This window comes from Trichechus manatus, unplaced genomic scaffold (genome assembly GCF_000243295.1).
Source record: "Trichechus manatus latirostris isolate Lorelei unplaced genomic scaffold, TriManLat1.0 scaffold00056, whole genome shotgun sequence".
In the NCBI taxonomy this organism is placed as follows: domain Eukaryota; kingdom Metazoa; phylum Chordata; class Mammalia; order Sirenia; family Trichechidae; genus Trichechus; species Trichechus manatus.
Window position 1 is genome coordinate 4,205,445 of NW_004443992.1, and position 23,477 is coordinate 4,228,921.

The 23,477-nt window shown below is 40.0% G+C and overlaps 1 protein-coding gene across 6 annotated transcripts in view; it reads right to left on the reverse strand.

The window, feature by feature from the left end:
- ANKRD44 (ankyrin repeat domain 44) overlaps positions 1-23,477 on the reverse strand; it is a 203,682-nt gene that overhangs the window by 25,405 nt on the left and 154,800 nt on the right. For 5 of the 6 annotated variants that reach the window (XM_023732936.1, XM_023732933.1, XM_023732934.1 and 2 more), the window contains exon 16: positions 7,176-7,247. The exons of the other annotated variant lie outside the window; for it this stretch is intronic. In XM_023732936.1, coding sequence (XP_023588704.1) covers positions 7,176-7,247 — 72 coding nt within the window. The remainder of the gene's footprint in view (positions 1-7,175; positions 7,248-23,477) is intronic. 6 annotated transcript variants of the gene reach the window in all.

The following is a 23,477-nucleotide window of genomic DNA, read 5'->3' on the forward strand; positions in this document are numbered from 1 at the left end:
TTTTTTTTTTTTTTTTTTTTTTGCCTAATTACAATAAAAGCCTCTCTTCCCATCCTTGTCCCCCTACAGTCTGTTATTGAGACAGCTGCCGGATGAAATCTTTTAAAACCCAACTTGGATCATGTCACTCCTTGTTTAAAACTAGCCTCTGGCTGTTGCCCTTATTGAGAATAAAATCCCAAACTCCTTTCTGGGACCAGCCATTCCCTCAGGATCTGGCCTCCCACTACCTTCACCTTCAGCTCTGCCCCTCACTCTGTTCCAGCCACACTGCCCCCGACAGTTCCTTAAATACACACATTTCCTCCTCTGGGCCATCACTGCTGCACTTTGTATTTCCTCTGAGTGTGAAGCTTTTCCCCTAGATACCCGTATGCTCTCCTGCTACTTATGCCCAAACATCACCTTATCAGAAGGGCTTCTCAGAGCAGTCTATATATAAAATAGCCCTACACACTCCACCTCACTCACACTCCCAGACCTCACTTATCCTGCTTTGTCTTTGTAGCACCTATGACCACCTGATAACCGTTACATATTTGCTGATTTGTTTACTGTCTTCGATTGATGGGCCTTTGTGTGTGTTGTTCCCTGCTGTATCCTAGAATCCTGCCTGGCACATAGTAGACACTTCACAACTATTTGATAAATAAATGAATTCAGTACAAAGATTGTTATTGTTATTTATTAAGACTAATAGTAAAAAAATATATTTTAAAATAGCAATTATTTATTGAGGGCTTTTTATGTGCTGGGCCCTGTGCTGAGCACTGTAGCTCTAGTATCTCATTTAATCTTTGCAAATATGCTCTATTATACAGATGAAGAAACCAAAACAAGCAGTGTTAATTAACTTGGCCAAAATCACTTAGCTAGTAAAGGACAAACTCAGGATTTGAAACCCAGAATCTGTGAACACTAAAACCCATGCTTTTAGGCACTGTCTTACAATCTCCTGCTATAATTCTATTTAACTAACTTTCAAAGAAAATATTTTTTGTCTCTACGTGTAATGGCAAAGTTGAATAACAAACATTGAACCAAAAACCTAAACCTCTTCTGCAGAAGGCTTTTGTTGGTGGTGGTGCTGTCAAATCGACTCAGACTCACTGCGATCCCATGTGACAGAGTAGGAAGCAGATTGCCAGGTCTTTCTCCTGCAGAGCACTGGCTGGGTTCCAAATGCCAACCTTTTGGTTAGCAGTCGAGCGTTTAAACATTGTGCCACCAGGACTCCTTATGGAAGGCTTAACATGGAGGTTTTTGAACAGGCAGTTCCACTCTGTCCTATAGAGTTGCTATGAGTGAGAATCAACTCGATGGCACACACCAACAACAATGAAGCAGGAAGGTATACTTCTAGCTTATTGCTCTTTTACTACACACACTGTTTTTCTTAAGACAGGAAATAAATTCCTGCAAGACTAACTTTTTTATCTATAATTGCTATGCAAAGCATAACTGCATAGGAGAGTAAGCGTTTATTGTTACCTAAATTCTGCAGCAATAGCTAAGTTTCTTGAGCAATTGATGGTGCTAGGCAGTGATCTATGTATGCGCTGGACATACATCACTGCATTTAATTCTCACAACAACCCATGGCTTGGCCGTTATTGTTGTTATTCCCATTGTATCGATGAGGACCAAGAAAGGCAGGGGTGTTCACTAGCTCACTCACAGCTACACAGCCTTATTTGGTGGGGCTGGGATTAAAAGGTTCACCAATTAGACCCCAGAGCCTGAGCTGTGGACTTTTCATGAGCTCCTATGGAAAGGGTGCAACATAGCCCTAAGGTATATATATATTTAATTTTATTGTACTTTAGGTGAAAGTTTAGAGCTTAAGTTAATTTCTCAGTCAAAAATTTATACACATATTGTTTTGTGACATTGGTTGCAATCCCCACAATATGACAGCATGCCCCGCCTTTCCACCCCAGGTTCCCGGTGTCCATTCTTCCAGTTCCTGTCCCTTCCTGCCATCTTGTCTTGCTTTTGGACAAGAGTTGCCCATTTGGTCTCGTACATTTGATTGAACTAAGAAGCACATTCCTCACACGTGTTATTTTCTGTTTTATAGCCTGTCTAATCTTTGTCTGAAAAATAGGCTTCGGAAATGGTTTCAGTTCAGGGTTAGCAGAGTGTCCAGGGGCCATAGTCTCAGGGTTCCTCTAGTCTCTGTCAGACCTATGGTATATATTTTAAACTTTTTATCATTGGAGATTTCAAACATATTAAGAAGAGATGATAGGATAATTAATTCCCATACACCCATTACCCAGCTTCAGCCATTATCTACTCAGGCCATATGTGATTTTAAACGTGAGAATGCCCATCTCGTGTAAAGGGCTGTGGTAATGGGAGCATCTACATCAAGGTGTGAATCCGTCTATTGCACTTTACTCTGGGCTTGAGTCTGTGGAATTTTTGAAAATTGACTTTGCATAACACATCCCCACATTTTAAATTATAATGGTAATATCTGATTCAGCTTAGGTAGAAATCCTGACCTCACACCAAAGGGAAATGAGCCCATGTAGATAACAGCAGGTTCTAGATGCTGCTTGCGAATGCTGGGTCCTTCAGTGCCGGTTCCCGTGCTGACAAGGCCAGTAAACACTTTCATTTCTGTCAGTTTGACTTAGTCTAGGAAAATGGGATCAGCAACTTATAAACTGCATGCATGTATACGTGCGTACATATATACAAAGCACAAAGGCTGACATATTTAGATTTAATAAAGAGAAGACACACAGGGGAAAGGAGAAATGCACACAGGAAGGAAGCCACTGTGAAGGAGTCAGCACTGTCCAGACCAGCAGAGTCACATCACAGGGCACTTAAGTTAGGTGCTGACTTAAGAACTTAACCCCTTGTAAAAGCTCCACGCACTTTCTCCCTTATCCTCACCACCAAAAATAAACCCATTAACATGTGTTAAAGTTAAAGAAGCTTAGTATTAGGATAAAATGGAGTAAACCCTGCTGGTAATTAGAAAACTTTATAATTCCAACTCATACTTCTTCTATACCAGGCACATGAAAATTCTCCGAAAAGGCAGAATGGTTGAAAGCCCAGATTTACCTATAGAACTTTCCCTTGTTCCCTTCTTTAGTCTAACTCATGGTGCGTGAATTTTAGTATGCATAAGCATTATTGTATAGGGTTGAAGACATTAAATTATGTATACTAAACTTTAAGGGTAATTTAAAGGGAATTATAGAGGTAATTTTGATTACATTAGGATTTTCCTTTACCTCCACACCTTACAGCTTAACACTATTAACAAACTATCATATAATATAGAATTTCATTTTATGGTTAAATGGAGGATGCTGTCTTTAGGAAGTTACATGGTTCTTGAAATTTCTATAATAAAGAATCAAAACTGTCTGAAAAAGACTCAAGTACACAGAAAGGCAACTAGATTTTTCTCATGTCAGCAGTACATGATGAAAACGGTCCTTTTTATTTTTGTATTACCATCCTAAACCAGGAGTTTTGTAGGAATGCCACAAATAGTTTCTGAAATAATTAAGGGAGGAAGGAATCACACAAAAGAACCAATATACTGATTCAAAGAGCATGTAATATTTTGACTTTTGATAGACAACCCAGTTCAAGCCTTCACTGGGGGTATCAAACACTTAAAAATTGTTTTAAGAAGTATCTTTTTAATAAAAATATCTCATTAAGTAACTTAAATATTTCTTAAACATGATTAATTTCCTTGAACCGCTGTAGATAGGAACTAAGGGCAAAGAGGAGAAAGAATTTGGGTTCTCAACAGAATCCATGAAAACAATGGGTCTACCTGGAAATTTCAACAGCTAGAGCCTTGCATTTGCATAGCCTTGTTTTTTGATTTAATTTTGCAAGTGGATGAAATGCTTGTGAAATTCATTGGGCCGATAGCCCTGGAGACTTGAATCATTTAGCTAGGAAACAGTAACTCAATGCAGGTCAGGTTTCTTGTAGCAGCCAAGGTTTGTGGCAGCTGGTTCTATTTCATTGCTAGAATGCTTCTGCCTAAGAAGTTTTGTGCCTTGGATTTTATCAAGTTAATTGCTACAGAGGCCCATGGAGAGGGTGATGGGCCTACTTGTGGGGTTCCTGAAGTAAATAATGATTTTTAAAGAAAGTGTTCCCATTTAAAGGGAAAGAATAAAATAATTTTAGAACTAACCCACTGATAACACCCTGGTGAAAGTCATCATCATTATCTCTTGCCTGGATGCCTTACTTCTGTGTTTGTCGCCTTACAATATAAACTCAACACAGAAGCTAGAGTAATCCTTTAAAAACGAAAGTCATATCATATTATTCTTCTCCTCAAAATCCTCTAAACAGTTTCCTATTTTGCTCAGAGTAAAAGCCAAAGTTCTTACAGTGGCCTACAAGTCCTACATGATTTGTGGCAGCCCCCATCCTGCAACATGCCAGGCCTCATCCCCAACCATTCTTCTCTCCAGCCACAGTGGTCTCCTTGCTGCTCCAGGAAAATGCCAAGCCCACTCCTACCCCAGGGAATTTGCACTTCTGTCCATAACACTCTTCCATCAGATATCAACACGGGTAGCTCGTAAGATTTCTGTTCTAACGTGCGATTCTATGCTATGTAAAATAGCACCCCATTTGCCACCTCAATACTCTCTATCTCACTGCTACCATTTCATTTTCTCTGTAGCACTTGCAGCACTCAGCACCATCTGACATGCTCCATGTCTATCTGCCTGTCGTCCACCTTCCAGACTGGAATCTCCATGAGGGCAGAGGCTGAGTTGTGTTTACTGCAACATCTCCAGCTCTTGGAACCCAGTCAATAATGATGAGGACAATGCTAGCTGATTGTACAGGTTGCCAGGCACTGTTCTAAGTCCTTTACATGCATTAACTCATGTCATCCTCACAGTGGCCCTATGATAGAGGTACTGCTTTTCTCCCATATTATGGATGGGGAAACTGAGATGCAAGAAGTTAGGTACTTGGTCAAGTTAACACAATGAACAATTGAATAAATGAACAAATTGGAAAGGTCTTTGATACTCTTAACTCACTCAGTTTACAGGTAGGAAAACCATGTCCAGGTGAGTTGCTAATGAGCGGAGTGGTATCTGGGACCTCCTCTCTGTGTCCTTCCTACGCCCCTGCCAGCTGCAGAACTACTAAAAGTCCAACTCTTTGCAATGTATCATTCCACCCTTCTTTATGTGACTGGAAATCCACAGAGCTTAGCAGAGTGCCTGGCACACAGTAAGCACTCAGCAAACAATTTTTGAAAAGGAAAAAAAAAAAGAATGAGAGATGATAGAATTTTTGGAGTCTCTCTTCAGATTAATAGCAGGCTTGGAGAGGCAATTGACCCAGTTTTCAAAGGGCATGAGAATTCTTAGGTAATCCTCCAAATAGGCCTTTCTAGAGGCAGCTAGTGCAATGTTTGTAAATCCTCAGCTTTGGGAGTCTCTTCCTCAGGCACAGCAGATGACTGAGCAGGAATCCTAAGGAGCAACCTGTGCTAAGAACTAACTGGTATGAAGTTTCATACATATAACTATCCTACTATCCATCCACCCTTCCCACTCTAAATCTATCTTCAGGAGCAAAGCTCGATGTACGTTTTAGCCTAATTTCACTGGACTCAAAATGTGTGTACACATGTATGTGTGCATGTGTGTGTGTGTTAGTGGGTGTATCTTATGGGAATGTTGATGGATATATCAGAAGGTGTGGGAGTAGGGTGTCAATAGGTGTGTTGGTGATTATGTGGTGATACAGGTAATGAAGACAGAGCTCCACAGATTGAGACTGGTTGTGGACACTCCCAATCCTTGTGGGATTGCCTTGTTCCCCCTTGCCTTCCCTGAACACCTATGAAAGCCTATTAATAAAACATCCCCTCTTCTCTCCAAAATTCTCCATCTCAATTTTCATCAGAAAGATATTGAAGAAGTGCTTATTTAGGCATGGTATTAAGTGAGATGCCATAATGACCAATTAAACATAGAGGCCCAGCCCCTTCCCACTTTTCCCAGGATCTTGCCTCTGGGTTTCATTAAGCAAAGAAGCATCCCAACACCATCTTTATGGCCCTGGACTTAGTGCTCACAATTCAGCGGCACCTTGGGCAGGTGAGCTGGCTGTTCTTAGTGCGGCCGTCAGTCAGCAAGGTCCTGAGGAAATGCTTGCTGAATCACCAGTTGTTAGCAGAACACTACACGAGGCAGAGTGGTGGGCGGGCTTCCAAGACGGGCCACCCCCTTGAAGAGCTTAAGGATCATCACTCTGAGCTGTCGCATTTTCCTTCAGTTAGTGGGATATACAGAAGATGCTTTACTGGTGACAAAAATAAATCTCTTTCTCTCCCTCTGAGATCTCACTTAGCACAAGAATCAGAGTCTAAGGCCTCCTCTGAGACCCCAATTTCAAATCCAGGCAAAGAGGGCACAGTCACAATTATGCACGTGCTCATCTTGCTCTTGCAAATTTGTGCTTAAAAATCTTCGCAGGTTTTTAAATATGGCCTTCAATTATCTATAGGTTTGACCCCAAAAATGGCCTGTGCATTTTTATCCATAATCAATTCTCTTAAACTAAAATGTTTTCTTTGCATTTCCTCAGCTTATTGATTTAACTACCAAACCAAAAACCAAACCCATTGCCGTCAAGTCAATTCTGACTCAAAGAGACCCTATACTATAGGACACAGTAGAACTGTCCCATAGAGTTTCCAAGGAGCACCTGATGGATTCGAACTGCCGACCTTTTGGTTAGCAGCCATATAGCACTTAACCACTATGCCACCACGGTTTCCCGATTTAACTACTAGTGAATAATAATTTTTAAAATTGTTAAAAATTTTAAACAATAATTTATTAAGCACATCGTGCTAAGTAAGGGCTTTATATACATTATGTCTTTTCATTTGCCCTTATTTTACAGATGGGAAAACTGAGGCTCAGAAAGTGTTAGTAACATCCCTAAAGTCACCAGCAGGTAAAGCTGGGACTGGAACACAAGGCAGTCTTTCTCTCCTCAACCTGTGCCTTTAACCATGTACAGCTTTCATTACAGCTTATTACTGCAATACTATGCTTACATTTTAAGCACAGCCTAGTTTTAGAAATGTTTAGATTTTTTTTGCTAACAGGTGAAGCTGCCCATGGCATCTGACTTACAGCTAAGTGAAGTGGACTCTTGGTAGCACCAGAATCTGATTCTTCAAATCCACTGGTGGTTCTTTCCAAAAGCTGTTGCAACAAAAAGAAAACAATAGTACATCAGTCTGTTTGCAAAGTGCAAAAAGAATCCTACATTCTGGATACTAATACTGGCATAAATGAAAAAAGAAGCTTCAGAAATTTAAGAAATTATGCAGCTTATTAGCAATATAAAAAATCTGATAAGGCATATCTAAAACAAATATGCTAACCGAATATTTAAACTTCTAGATCATGTCAACATTTGCTATTCAAATAAAGGCTTTCACACTTGAAAAGATGCTCACCTCACTACTCCAGAAAAAACATTCATGTTAAATGCATTTTTCACCTAAGCAGATTGGTAATAATGAACACTATATTAGCAGCAGCTTTTAAATGGTATTTAAAGCCCTAAGATTGGATGAGATGACCAGAGAGTAAATGTAAACAGAGAGGAGAAGGGGTCCCAGGATTGAGTCCAAGGGCACCCAAGATTAAGAGTTGGAGAAATGAGGAGGAACCAGAAAAGGAGGGAGACAGCAAGTGAGTGAGAAGGAAAACGATGAGAGTGTGGGGTTCTGGAAACCAAGCAAAGAAAGTTTCAAGGAAAGAGTGAGCAGCCATGTCAAATGTTCTTATTTAAAAAAAAAACAAACAAAACCCATTGCTGTGGAGTCGATTCCAACTCACAGTGATCCTATAGGACAGAGTACCACTGCCCCATAGAGTTTCCTAGGCTGCAAATCTTTTTGGAAGCAGACCGCCACATCTTTCTCCTGTGAAGCAGCGGGTAGGTTTGAACCACTGACCTTTCAGTTAGCAGCTGAGTGCTTAACCACTGTGCTACCAGGGCTTGGTCAAGTAAAATGAGGTCCGAGAATTGACCATTGGGTTTACCAGCATGGAGGCTAGTACTGACTCTGATAAAAGCTGTTTATCAAAACATTGTTTATATGAAAAAAATAGAAAAAAAAACTAGCAATAGAGATAGGTTAAATAAATTGTAGTGTCATATATTACCACTTCAGATTAATTGTCCCTCTTTATCTTGCCTTAAAGTTCTTTGTATAGTGGTGCATCCAAAAGAAATACAAGTCCAACTCCAAAAGTCTTGAGGTTGGTGAATACGGTGAGATTCAACATCCATTCTAACATTTTGACCTGGTGGGCTTGGACTGTCCTATATTGCAGAGGCTGGACAACTAAAAACTGTATTTCCTAGACCTTGAGCTATGGTTCCAGGCGATTTAGGTTCTGTCAAATTAGATGTACTCTAATTTGGAAGACAGAGTGAGAAAACATCTCTCTGTGACTTCTGATGGCAAGCAGAGTTGTGGAGACTTTCGTTAGTCTTTCAGCTTCCAGTATCTAGGTCACCAGTTTAGCAAGAGTAGAGAGGCAAGACACTGGGACACAGGGCATCTCCTTTTTGGTGGTATGGATCGAGCAGATTCTGTGTGGCTCTAGGGCCAACAGTAGTGGTGGTGACAACTTTGGCCCTGTATGTCACTTAGGATGGTGTGTTTCTGGTGTCAGCCTTTCTGAGGGCTGCCTTCTAACTCCTTGTCTTCTCAATTATGGGGAAAAAGCAGCTTACCTGGCAGCTCAGTTCTACAGCTCAAGGTCATTTCTGGAGGACCAGCCTAGACTCCACTCTTCTAGACCTTCTGACAATCTTGTAAACACCTATTTTTTTTTTAAATTTTATTTTACTGTTGTACTTTAAGTGTAAGTTTACAATTCAAGTTAGTCTCTCATACAAAAATTTATACCTTGTTATGTGACCCTAATTGCTCTCCCTATACTGTGACAGCACAGTCCTCCTTTCCACCTAGGATGTCCCGTGTCCATTCAACCATCTCCTGACCCTCTCTCCTTCTCATCTCACCTCCGGACAGGAGCTGCCTATTTAGTCTCATATATCCACTTGAGCTAAAAAGCAGACTCTTCACGAGTATCATTTTATGTCCCATAGTCCAGTCTAATCTTTGCCTGAAGAGTTGGCCTTGGGAATGGTTTTAGTTCTGAGTTGACAGACAGTCTGGGGGCCATGCTTTCTGGGGCTCCTCCAGTCTCAGTCAGACCATTAAGTCTGGTCTTTTTACTAGAATTTAAGTTCTGCACTCCACCTTTTTCCTGTTCCATCAGGGACTCTCTGTTGTGTTCCCTGTCAGAGCGGTCATTGGTGGTAGCCAGGCACCATCTAGTTCTTCTGGTCTCAGGCTGATGCTGTCTCTGGTTTATCTGGCCCATACCTATTTTTTTTGTTTTTTTTAATAAATAAAATCTTTCAACAATAATTTAGAATAGCTAGTGGTTTTTATATCCTTCAAATGAACCCTGACTGATTCAAAGGGTAATGCAGATTTATATACACATTTTATATACATTTTCTTAATGATAGTAAGGAGAAATTACATCACCCAATACACTGGTCAGCAAAACTTCCTAAAAATCCACTTCTCCCCATTTTTCTCGATGAAAGTCTCAAACTTGTCAAGTGGAAAAGCACATTTTAAAAACATATGTGTGGAACAACACCAACTTTATTTTTAAAAAATCCTATATTGACATGAATAAATATGCAGGAAAAAGCCTAGAAATACGTACCCTAAAATGTTTAGCGCAGTAACCTAAACGTAGGATTATAGATGATTTTTATTTTCTTCTTTATATTTCCTGATTTTTTTTTTAGTGAATATGCATTTTTTAATCAGAAAAATACTAAAGATATGTCTATTTTAGAGGAAAGGTACTAACCTTCCTTTTCATTTTATAGAATGATTCACCAACAGTTCAGAGACCCCCCACCCCACAGGTCCATGACTCATTTCTAGTCAACGCATGTGGAACAAAAAACTGTATTAAGATTCTTTAGTAAATCAAATAATAGTGTAAAATTTCCTATCTAAGAGCATGCAATCTTAAATTTGTAAATAATAACAATACAAATAATTATATTGGAAGTAGGAGAAATTTTATGTTTGTTTCTTATTAGTGTGAGAATAGAAGTTGGAACTTAAACAATCTAGGATACTTTAGAATGAGAGTAAATTTAACTTCAAAGCAAATAACTTTAAAACCAATCTCCTACACAGTTGAAATAAAAGTAGCCTAAACTGCTTGATAAGGCTAGAAAACAGCTGTCCTTTGCTTTGTTTTGCCACTTTATCACCTGCAAGACTTCTTGGAATTGACTGTATGTACCAACTCCAAATCCTGTCCTAGAATGAACTTTTAATCAAAGGAACACAGAATCATTTCCACCACTACAACAAATACGATGAACAGGGACAAAAAGACAATATACAGTTTGTTGTTGTTGTTATAGTGACCCTGTGTACAACAGAACGAAACACTGCCCAGTCCTGTGCCATCCTCACAATTGATGTTATGCTTGAGCCCATTGTTGCAGCCACTGTGTCAATCCATCTTGTTGAGGGTCTTCGTCTTTTTCACTGACCCTCTACTTTACCAAGCATGATGTCCTTCTCCAGGGCCTGATCCCTCCTGATAGCATGTCCAAAGTATGTGAGACATAATCTCACCATCCTTGCTTGTAAGGAGCATTCTGGTTGTACTTCTTCCAAGACAGATTTGTTCGTTCTTTTAGCAACCCATGGTATATTCAATATTCTTCGCCAACGCCATAATTCAAAGTTGTCAATTCCTCTTCAGTCTTCCTCATTCATTGTCCAGCTTTCACATGCATATGAGGCAACTGAAAACACCATCGCTTGGGTCAGGCGCACCTTAGTCTTCAAGGTGACATCTTTGCTTTTCAACACTTTAAAGACGTCTTTTGCAGCAGATTTGCCTGATGCAATGTGTATTTTGATGTCTTGACTGCTGCTTCCATGGGTGTTGATTGTGGATCCAAGGAAAATGAAATCCTTGACAACTTCAATCTTTTCTTCGTTTATCATGATGTTGTTTATTGGTCCAGTTGTGAGGATTTTTGTTTGCTTTATGTTGAGGTGTAATCGATACTGAAGACTGTGGTCTTTGATTTTCATCAGTAAGTGCTTTAAGTCCTCTTCCCTTTCAGCAAGCAAGGTTGTGTCAACTGCATATTGGAGGTTGTTAATGAGTCTTCCTCCAATCTTGATGCCCCATTCTTCTTCATAGAGTCCAGCTTCTCGGATTATTTGCTCAGCATACAGATTGAATAGGTGTGGTGAAAGGATACTACCCTGATGCACACCTTTCCTGACTTTAAACCATGCAGTATCCCCTTGTTCTGTTCGAACGACTGCCTCTTGATCTATGTACAGGTTCCACATGAGCACAATTAAGTGTTCTGGAATTCCCATTCTTAGCAATGTTATCCAAAATTTGTTATGATCCATATAGTCGAATGCCTTTGCATAGTCAGTAAAACACAGGTAAACATCTTTCTGGTATTCTCTGCTTTCAGCCAGGATCCATCTGACATCCTGGTTCCACATCCTCTTCTGAATCCGGCTTGAATTTCTGGCAGTTCCCTGTCAATATACTGCTGCAGCCACTTTTGAATGATCTTCAGCAAAATTTTACTTGCATGTAATATTAATGATACTGTTTGATAACTTGCACATTGGTTGGATCACTTTTCTTGGGAATAGGCATAAATATGGATGTCTTCCAGTTGGTTGGCCAGGTAGCTGTCTTCCAAATTTCTTGGCATAGACGAGTGAGCACTTCCAGTGCTGCATCTGTTTGTTGAAACATCTCAGTTGATATTCCGTCAATTCCTGCAGGCTTGTGTTTTGCCAATGTCTTCAGTGCAGCTTGGACCTCTTCCTTCAGTACCATCAGTTCCTGATCATATGCTATCTCCCGAAATGGTTGAACGTCTACCAATTCTTTTTGGTATAGTGACTCTGTGTATTCCTTCCACCTTCTTTTGATGCTTTCTGCATCGTTCAATATTTTCCCTGTAGAATCTTTCACTCTTGCAACTCAAGGTTTGAATTTTTTCTTCAGTTCTTTCAGCTCTAGAAATGCTGACTGTGTTCTTCCCTTTTGGTTTTCTATCTCCAGCTCTTTGCACATGTCATTATAATACTTCAGTCTGTCTTCTTAGCTGCCCTTTGAAATCTTCTGTTCAGCTCTTTTACTTCATCATTTCTTCCTTTTGCTTTAGCTACTTGACATTCAAGGGCAAGTTTCAGAGTCTGAATTAGGCATATTGCCAGAAGATGTATTATGAAATAAGATTTTTTTCCATACACCTACTTTGATCATTCTAACAGCATGTGATATTTTACTTCAATCATCTACCATATATTTTCTGAGTGTCATCTATGTGCAGGACACTGGGTTAGACACTAGGATTCAATTTTAAGGAAGGCAGATGTGGTTGCTGATCTGTCTGATAGAGGTTACAGTATAGTGCGGAACCCACAGAAGTTAACAGGTAATTAAAATAGTGAGACCAAAGCTAGGATGAAGAAGTGTGAGATATTTTAAGGAATACCAGTGGGGTACCTGACATAAACTTGGGGATCAGAGGAGACTCCTCTATGAAGTAATGACTAACCTGAAATCTGGATGATAGGAATCAACCAAGCAAAAAGAGAACGGGAGAATATTCCAGAAATAAGGAACAGCATGTGAGAATAATGAGTACAGCAAATTTAAAAACCTGTAAGAAGTTCAATCTAAGATTAGGGTAGTGTATAAGAAGGTCTCTGGATGGTGGAAACAGTTTGCACAGCTGCTAATTGAAAGGTTGGTGACTCAAATCCACCCAGTGGCACTGTGGAAAAAAGGCCTCGTGATCTGCTTCTGAAAGGTCACAGCCTTAAAAACCCTATGGAGCACAGGTCTACTCTGCAGCACATGAGGTTCCCATGAGTTGGAATCGACTCGATGGCAATTGGTTCCATAAGATTAAAACAAAAAACAAAAACTTGTTGCCATCGAGTTGATTCTAACTCATAGCGATCCTATAGGACAGAGTAGAACGGCCCCACAGGGTTTCTAAGGAGAGGCTGGTGGATTCGAACTGCTGACCTTTTGGTCGGCAGATGAGCTCTTAACCACTGCGCCACCAGGGCTCTTCCATAAGATTACAGCCATTGAAAACCCTAGGGAGTGCAGTTCTACTCTGACACACATAGGGTTGCCATGAGTCAGAATCAACTCAATGGTAATGCGTTAGTGTGTAGGAGTGAGGAAGGAACGAGGAGCAGTAATGCTGGAAATGTGACAGAAGATAGATTAGGTATAGGGTGATCATGTAATTATTGTCCAAACCAGGACATTTTTGAGAGTGAAAGGGGATGCTATTGATAACTGTGCTGGGACAAAAGTTGCAAACCAGGACATCAGATCAGGATGCATAGTCACCATAATTATTCAGAGCCACTGGAGTACTTTAAGCAAGTTAGAAAGTTATGATCATGATCATGACGTTCTATAGAAGTCATTCTGGCTGCCAGGTGGAAAATGGACTACAGTGGTGCAGGGCATGGGGGCTGCAACCCTAGAAGCGGGGACAACAGTCAGGAGATTTCAACTATGGGATTTCTAAATTGTGAACTAGTGAGAACTAATAGTGGCTTGAACTGCAGAAGAGGCAATGGAAATGGAAGAAAGTAGGTGTATCTAAGAGATTCATTCACTCCTTTATTCATTCATTCAATAGTTATTTACTGAGCACTGTGCTAGGTACTAAGGAGCTCTGGTGGCATAATGGTTAAGCGCTCAGCTGCTAACTGAAAGGTCGGCAGTGTGAACCCACCAGCTGTTCTGTGGGAGAAAGATGTGGCAATTCTGCTTCCTTAAAGATTACAGCCTTGAAAACCCTATGGGGCAGTTCCACTCTGTCCTCTAGGGTTACTTATGAGTCGGAATCAACTCAACAGCAACGGATTTTGGTGCTAGTTACAGAGATTACAGCTCTAATATGGTCCCTGACCACATAGAGCTTATAGTCTAGAAGGTATACTGATCACAGTTCATTGACTGAACACTGGGGGAAGAGGAAAGGGTAAAGCCACAGATGACACCCAGTTTTCTAGCTTCAGTAACAGAGTAGATGGTGATACCTTCCATAAGATAAGAAACAAAGCAGAAGCAAGATCATGGGAGAAAATGATGAGTTGAGTTTTGGGTTGACTTGCTGCTGGGACATCTAAGGGGAGATGTACAGTGGACAGCTAGATATAAAGTCTGAAGCTTGGAAGAGAGATCTGGGCTAGAGTTATAGATTTGAGAATCATCAGCAATGGCTTATACATTAATTCCCCACTGTGGATAAGACTGTTCAGGGAGAATGTGTAGTGAGAGAAGGGAAAAGGGCCTAGGACATAACCCTCAGGAATCCCAATATTTAAGAGTGGGAAGAGGAAGAGAGTCTGCAAAGAAGGCTGAGGAATGGACAGAGAAGTAGAAGACAAGACAGGAATGTGAGATGATGGTGGTGATGATGATGATGATGGAGGTAGCAGCAACGATTACCACAATGATGACAGTGGTGGTGGTGACAAATAACAATGATGAAGATTTTGACTGATAACAGCCAAAAGTTATTAAGCATTTCCTATGAGCCAAGCGCTCTACTAAGTGCCTTACCTGGATCATCTCAGTTAATCCTCAAGTAATCCATTAAGTGACTTGCTCAGTTTCACACAGCCAGTAAATGACAGATCAGGGAATTCAAGTCAAGTCTAACTCAAAACTCACTTTTTACCCCACACAAAAAAACCTTCCAGTCAATGGGTCAGTGAAACTTTTCCCTTATATTTCACAAAAGCAGCAGGGATGGTGGCAGGAAAGAAGAAGTGTTTTTTTTTTAAGTACGTGGGTGTTTTTAAGTCTCCAGCTTCAACAACCTCCTTTAATGTCTGAGGATTTCCTCTTCATTTTCAAAGGAGTAGTAATTACTCGTCTTAGTTACACAGCTATCACTGGGGATGCTAACTGGAATCTAGCTCCTCTAAGTAGTCCCCTTCCTTTAGTGATTCTTCTTTGTTAGTTAACAAGACAATATAAAAAAGTGGAGAGGAAAGCAATTTGCAAGTCATTCAAAACTGGCGTTTACATTTAGAACGAACTTTTCTTTCTAATTTAAGATATGATCCTAAACATATCAAGCCTAAGGGAGGAAGGATGAGGCAGACACTTGGCACTAGTTTACTATTCAGATACTCAGTTGTGCCGAAACATCTCAGAGGAGGCACATGGGGCCCACAGAGAGTCAGAGAGTGCATTCCACGACTCATTATATGAACTCATAATTCAGCTTGCGGTCTGTAATATTACAGAAAATACCATTGCTCTACAGAGATCAACCTCAACCTACCCTGTCAAAATCAGAAATGTAATGGCTTTTTCGAAACACAGTTAAAACTAAGAAACATGCCAGAGAAACAGCATCATAAAAAGCAATGAGTTCTGCACATAGAACTTTTAGTAATAAACCAAAGAATATAATATTATATGTATAATATAAAACAAATTAGTTATAACTTTCTTTCAAGAATAATTTTAATGAATATATCTACATGCTTATTGTTATGGATCGAATTGTGTCCCACCAAAATGTGTGTCAACTTGGCTAGGCCATGATTCCCAGTATTGTGTGATTGTCCACCACTTTGTCATCCGATGTGATCTTCCTATGTGTTGTAAATTCTACCCCTATGATGTTAATGAGGCAGGATTAGAGGGAGTTATGTTAATGAGGCAGGACTCAATCTACAAGATTAGGTTGTATCTTGAGTCAATCTCTTTTGAGATATAAAAGAGAGAAGCTAGCAGAGAGACAAAAGGACCTCATACCACCAAGAAAGTAGTGCCAGGAGCAGAGCACGTCCTTTGGACCCAGGGTCCCTGCGCTGAGAAGCTCCTAGACCAGGGGAAGATTGATAACAAGAACCTTCCTCCAGTGCTGACAAAGAGAGAAAGCCTTTCCCAGGAGCTGGTGCTCTGAAATAGAATGCCTAGCCTACTGGACTGTGAGAGGATAGATTTCTGTTTGTTAAAGCCATCCACTTGTGGTATTTCTGTTATAGCTGCACTAGATAACTAAGACACTTATCACCAACATTTATACAATCCATTCTCACACATTATTTTTCATGATGTACTGTACTCATAAATCCAAATGTACACATCTAATATGTCACCATAAGACTTCTATTGGTACAATGAAATCTGCACTGATTCCAAGGATCAACTTCATCTTCTGCCTAAACAATCTATTAAAATGGCTGCCTTTATTAAATCTTTACCTTGACTACTTGTTCATATTCCTTATCTCCAAAATCCCAGAATTGCTTCCTTTTTAAAAAAAAAAATCAATTGATGTATCATTTATGAAATTTCTATGTACAGTCCCGACTGCTTGACCCCCCCTTCTTCCCCATACCTTCTTCCTACCACCATGTGTTTGCCAAGACTCTCTTTGGGTAAAAAAACAAACAAACAAAAAAACAGAAGGCTTGTCATCAAAGCCACTTCCAACTACCTCTGGCAAGTGAAGATGAGTTCCTAAAGCGGAAATGGGGAGAAAGAAGTCAGAAAGAGAGCAAGCAGACTTTTTAAGCTGTCTTACTTGTGAAACATGAAAACTCTCTGGTTGATTTGCGGGATGGGATGGGGTGCTCTATAAATATTTTGGCCTGAGGAGAGTTTGTATTTGAAATTACAGCAATTCATAGGACATTTTCTGAATCTGTGGGAAGTCTTCCCAGGATTGGAGGACTCACTCAATGAGCATCCCAATGTCTGGGATTTAAAAGCAGCAAAGGTAATAAAGGCACTAAGTTTAAGTCTCTTCTTCTACCAAGTGAATTTCTAAAGACAAAATCAAGAATAATTATGAACTCAACAGTAAGCTGACTGACCTCTGGGTTAATAAAACTTTAATGTTATCATCCACATTTGTGAGGGAACACATAAATATTGCACTTGAACTGGAAACTCAAGCTTTATAAATAGTACAGACTATGACTGGGTATTTGAAACATGGCAGAAAAAAATTCAGGGATCCCAAGAGACCTCAAGCTGACCTAAGCCAGCTTTAAAATGTGCTGCTTAAGAAAACAGAACAAGTATGGCTAGGACTGTAAAAACAGAAATATAGCTGATTGGTCTGTGAGGTAACACTCACTCTAGTTGGTTCTGGTTAAACTCTGACTAAAGAACTAGTTTCCACAAATTAGGAGGGGTAGAAGCCAGAAACCAAATCAGAAAATAACCACAGAGGCCATGTATAGGAGATGCTCTGAGAAAAGATTTAAAAATGAATTTATCTTTTAGCAGTGAGGTCTAAGAGGACATTTATGAGTCTTTAAGTCTGTGAAGAGTTGGAAACAGGCCAAGGACCCTGGAAAGTTGGCAGCTCTGTCAGAAACTCTATTTCACATTCCATTTGCCTGTGCTTAAAAACGAAATGCTATTTGGGCAACCTCACAGCCACTCACGAGCCAACTATGTGGTTGGCTTGGTCCTTGCTCAGTCCTGAAGGGGGATGTGTCTGCAGAAATTTCAGACCACCCAGCCTGTGTCAATACCTTCATTCAGAGGATCCCAGGGGGCTGGATTCCTTTCTGAAAGACTTCAGTTTCATAACTGATATGGTGTTCTAGACCATGCTGTACCTCAGTGGACCCCTAGGCTTTCTGCATATTTATAAAAACTCTCAGGTCTAGGTTCAACACTACCTAGAGGCACCTCAGAAGAAAGGCCTGGTGATCTACTTCTGAAAAATCAGCCATTGAAAACCCTATAGAGCACAGTTCTACACTGACATACATGGAGTCACTATGAGTTGGAATCAACGCTGCGGTAACTGGTTAGCCCCAAATAAACCAGCTTCCCCGTGTTGGCACATAAGTTAACAGCACTGACTACCTCTTTATCATGATTCTGCTCACAGCCTTTCACAGCTATTAGAAGAAGCTGTGTTGTCTGAAATTATTAATAACAATTACAGGAAACTGTGGTATCTAATTTCTGGGTTTTCCTCCCCAATTCCACAAGTAAGGAACTATTAACTTTCTATGCTTGTTCAAGTAAGCTCTATGCAACTCTAAAAGGTGATGACATAAACTAAGGAGGGTGCTACTAGAAGCATAGCTAGATTAAGCTTCCATTTTTTCTTAGGAGCTGATTTTGATTACTCTGCTTATCTCCTCCCTCCAGTGTGTATTCAGTTCCTAGTGATTTCCTTGCCAATTAAAAGGCAGAAGAGCTTGTAGTATGCGTAAGGAAAGGTTAATGAAATCCACTGTGAAGATAAAGTCATATGCAAAATGCAAAATGCATGGTGTTCAAAACTGCCTTGCAAAAGCCTTAAAAAAGTTCATATACTTTGGCCCAGTAAACCCTCTTCAGAGACTCTATCCTAGAAAGTTTTAAGCCCAAAGTCATTTGAAAGTGAAATAGTGTAAACAACCTAAATAGAAGAAGAGTGGCTAAATTATAGTTAATCCAATAATCGAATATTATTCAGCCATTAAAAAATGTTTACCAAGAGTTTTTAATAGCATTGGGAAAGGCTTATGTCATAAAATTTGATGGAAAAAATCAGTGTACAAAATTGCATATTATATATTATCTCAAATTTTTAAAAATATGTGGAGGAGATTGGAAGGAAATACACCAAAAGGTTAATAATGATTGCTTTGGGTGGTGGGACTATGGGTATTATGATTTCTTGTTATCACTTTTCCACATATTCAAACTTTTTAGAACATATAAATTAACAAGAAAAAATGATATAAATATCAGTTTAAAACTGAGATGGTTGAAGCAGATGGTTTCCAAGGTCCCTGTCAGCTATATTGTGCATTATATCCAGTCAAAATTTAAGAGGTCATTGTTTCCAGGACTAGTGTATAGTTCTTAAGGCAATAATACCATTCTGCCCAGTATCACTGTTGGTTGAGTGCATTCTTTCATGACCCCTAAATTGCATGGTATGGCAGGGACTATCCATACCATATAGTACCCCGTTGCCGTTGCCTTTGTGTCAATTCCGACTCATGACGACCCTATAGAACAGAGTAGAACTGCCTCATAGGGTTTCCAAGGAGTGGCTGGTGGATTTGAACTGCCAACCTTTTGGTTAGCAGCTGAGCTCTTAACCACTTCACCACTAGGGCACCATACCATGTAGTAGGTATTCAATAAATGTTTATTGAATTGAATTTAACTCTGATAAGTGAATGAGACAGCATTAGTGGAATTAACTACAGGCTGATAACACGTTTGCTTGCTTGCTTTGGCAAGGTAGAACTACCAGGTAGTATATTATATTGCTGGTATCTTATATTTTGGATGGATTTTCTCTTTATAAAAACATTTTGAATGACACATTTCATTGCTAAATTTAAAAATCAACCAACCAACCAACCATTAAAACAAACAACCAAACAAACCAACCTGATTTTTCATAGTTCACAAGACCTGACCTTGTCTTGTAACTGAAGAATGCTCTAGGATCAGTGTGCCTTTCTAAACCACAATGTCAGTTTACTGCTACTAGGTGGTGGCATAGCTTATCATGAGGTGACCCTCTATTCTTCTAAATATCAGAGGTCATAAGGAAATAAAGAAGACTAATAACATATTAAATTTTAATATGATTGATGGACCAATACTGTGAAGGTGATGAGATGCTAGCAAAAGAATTCCAAACACTTTTTCCACTTGTGAATACCAAATTCAGTCCAGAGAAAGCCAGATAATATGTTTTTGAAATAACAAGACAATGTGATTCTTTTGATCTTACCACAGGTGGTCCAGATGAAGAAGATTATAAAGATTAACTCATAAGAAATAAGTCATTATCATTAGGGAGAAGGCATCATGGCTACTAAAAACTCGAGGACTGATCCAAGACTGGAAGAAGACAAAAGCGATTATGCAGGGGACAAAGGTTTTAACTAACTGAAGGAGTTGGAAAGAATCACTCCTTTTGGTTTAAGTGGCTTAACTAGTGTTAAGAATACTCCTAACCAAAATAAAAGTATAAAATTACTGTATCTGGGGTTAAACAAAATCAGAAGGCATAATTCACCTTGATAAAAAAATTATTTTCTTTGGTGCCACAGTTTCCTGTTACTGAATTTGGTTGTATTCTTTAGTGTGGGTAGTGAGCCAAAAGGAGAAGGAATGTTTATGTACTGGAGACAGGATAGAAAAGAGAGAGCTGAAACATCCCCGAGGGAGCACAAACAGGCTGTAGCCACCAGCAAATACCATAGGCACCAAACTCTGATAATGGCCAAGAAATTTTCTCATGGGCTGCTCTCACCTGGTTCCTGTTGGTTTGCCTCTGCCGTGGCCCAAGCTTTGGGTCTCTGCAGCTGCCTCCTTCTGGGTGCACCCTACTGGCCTTGGCTAAAGCATCTGTGTCTCAGGTCTTCAAGCCACCTGAAGGCCTTATGACCTGAACGTGCTCATTTTTGCCCAATGAAGCAACTTAAACCAAACCAAACCAGTTGCCGTGGAGTTGATTCTAACTCATGGTGACCCATTGTGTGTCAGAGTAGAACTGAGCTCTATAGGGTTTTCAGTGGCTGATTTTTTAGAAACAGATTGCCAGGCCTTTCTTCTGAGACATCTCTGGGTGGACTCAAACCTGCCAACCTTTAGGCTGGTTAGCAGCCGAGTGCATTAACCGCTTGCGCCACCCAGGGACTCCCCAGGAAGCAACAGGACTTGCCATATACCAACATTACCCCTCTACTCTCTCCCATTCTAAGAGAGGAAGTCTGCCTTAGAGCTCTAAGTTCTTTCAGCACACTTCAGTGAGATCTCACAGTGCATCAATCTCTTCTCTCTTTCTGGCCTCCTTCCCTCCTTATAAGGAAGTCAGAGAATCCTTAGCAGAACTGCAGGGACTCTTACCCTAGCCTCATACCTACAGGACTTAATCTCAGATCATCTGCAGCTAAATGGCAGACCCTTCTCTCTTCCTCCATTTTACCTCTCTTCAAAAATAAATCTCACTGCAGAGAACAAGTGAAATACCCAACAAAGTGCAGATCATTTACGACTAAAAGCAAGAACACACTAATTTAAGCTAAAGAAGATAATTCAAAGAACTGTTTCTCTCAAAACTCATAAAATTACATTTCATTAAATCATGCTTTCATTTTTATAAAGCCTGAACAGAAATTTGGAATATACAAGAAAAATGTTTTTAGATTTAAAAAGATACAAAAGCCATACAAAAATCATAACATAGTTCCATTCTCTTTAATATAATGAAACTATGATGCTCCAGAGCCTGGTTTGTTGGTGTCAATTTAAAAAAATGGTTTCTTCTATAGGTCTTTCCACTGTGGGCCCACCTTAGCCACACACTCTACCCCTGATAATTATGCCTCTCCTTAACTGAAGGGGGTTGCTGAAGCCAGCTTGCAGGCCTGCATTTTGGCAAATCTAGCCTTTCTGGATTCATTTTCTGTAAGGTGTTAGACCATCCATCCACCCCAATCTGACTTCCGGTATCTTCTCCTTTACCTACTTTTCTAACAGAAATATCTACCCCTTCCTTCCAAAGCAGCTAACATCCTTGAGAGAGAAGCAAGGACCCTGTCCCTAGGGCTTACTTAATTCTTATTCCTTCTAACTTCATCCTCCCATCCGCTCCATCCACCTCCAAAAAATCCAACCAAACAAACCCAATCCCACCACCACCAAAAAAATAAAAAGGAAAACCCTTCCTGCCTCCAGGGTACACAGTATATATGTAAATAACTACCAGTCTCCTGGAGAAGACACTCATCCTGCTTCGTACACCCCACCACAATACAAAGTATAATTTGCCATCACAGACCTATATAACACACGGATTTTAATGTTTTAAAATCAAGTCTTATCTATTTTATCTCCCTTTTAGTTTCACAAATCCAGTTAAGAACGGGGCGGGGGGGGGGACATGCAACAATTTTAACAGTGAGTCTTGTTCAGCTGGTGGCAAGAAGGAAGCATCTTTAGCATATAGGGTGCATCATATAAAGCCCACTGTAATTCATGAATTTGGAGCACCAGGATACCAGTGGAGACATTTCACACACTGTATTCAGAGGCTCTTTCACCAATTTGGGAGTGCCTATGCCTCCTTTCCCATCTGTTGCTTGTCTTTTGTTTCTAGCTGCTAATTAGCTCTTGAAACAGGAGGTGTGAAAGGGGACATATTTAATTTAATAAAGTATAACACAAAGATCCTCACAATTCTCACACTGACCAATCTCTTTGTTTGTTAATTGCTTCAATAAAGGGTTTAAGAGGAGAGGTCAAACTATTGCCTAAAATTAAGTTTTTGAATTACCCATAGGCTGATCCTACTATTTCATCGCCACTAATGAAAGAAAACCTTCAAATGCAGTGTAACTCAATGTTACCCAGAGCAACTGAACAGAAATCTATACCCTTGTAAAGTTTTTTCCTTGTTGTTCCTAATTATCCATCAGAATGACTTTACCCTGGTTTTAACAAGGTGTAGGGGTTAAGTGCTACAGCTGCTAACCAAAAGGTCGGCAGTTTGAATGCACCAGGTGCTCCTTGGAAACTCTATGGGGCAGTTCTACTCTGTCTTATAGGGTTGCTATGAGTCAGAATGGACTTGATGGCAACAGGTTTGGTTTTTTGGGGGGGTTATTCAGAAAGAGTCACATTAAAAAAAAAACTTTATATACATCCTCTAAAAACTATGGAAAAATCTAATTTGAACAATGTTCTGTTTTTTATTAAAAGAAATGAGGGCCTTCAAACAGTGTTTAGCTGAAAGACAGCTGAAAAAAATTCTGTTCCATTTACAAAATAGGTGCAGAAGCTGTTAACTTGATACAGTTGAGACCTACCTGTTACCGTAAAGTTGATTCCAACTCAGCAACTCTACAGAACAGAGTAGAACTGCCTAATAAGGTTTCCAGTTAACTTGATACAGTTGAGACCTACCTGTTACCGTAAAGTTGATTCCAACTCAGCAACTCTACAGAACAGAGTAGAACTGCCTAATAAGGTTTCCAAGGCTGTAATCTGGTGCAGTGGTTAACATCTTGGTTCCTAACCTAAAAGGCAGCACGAATCCATCAACTGCTCCTTGGAAACCCTAGGGGGCAGTTCTATTCTGTCCTATAGGGTCACTGTGAGAATCGACTCCACGGCAACTGGTTTTTGTTTTTTTTTAAATCTTTATATCAGCAGACAGCCACATCTTTCTCTCAGAGAGTGGCTGGAGGGTTTGAACCTCCAACCTTTCAAGTGGTTAACCAATTCACCACCAGGGCTCCTTCAGCTGAGACTTGGTGGACCCTTATTTGCCGGACA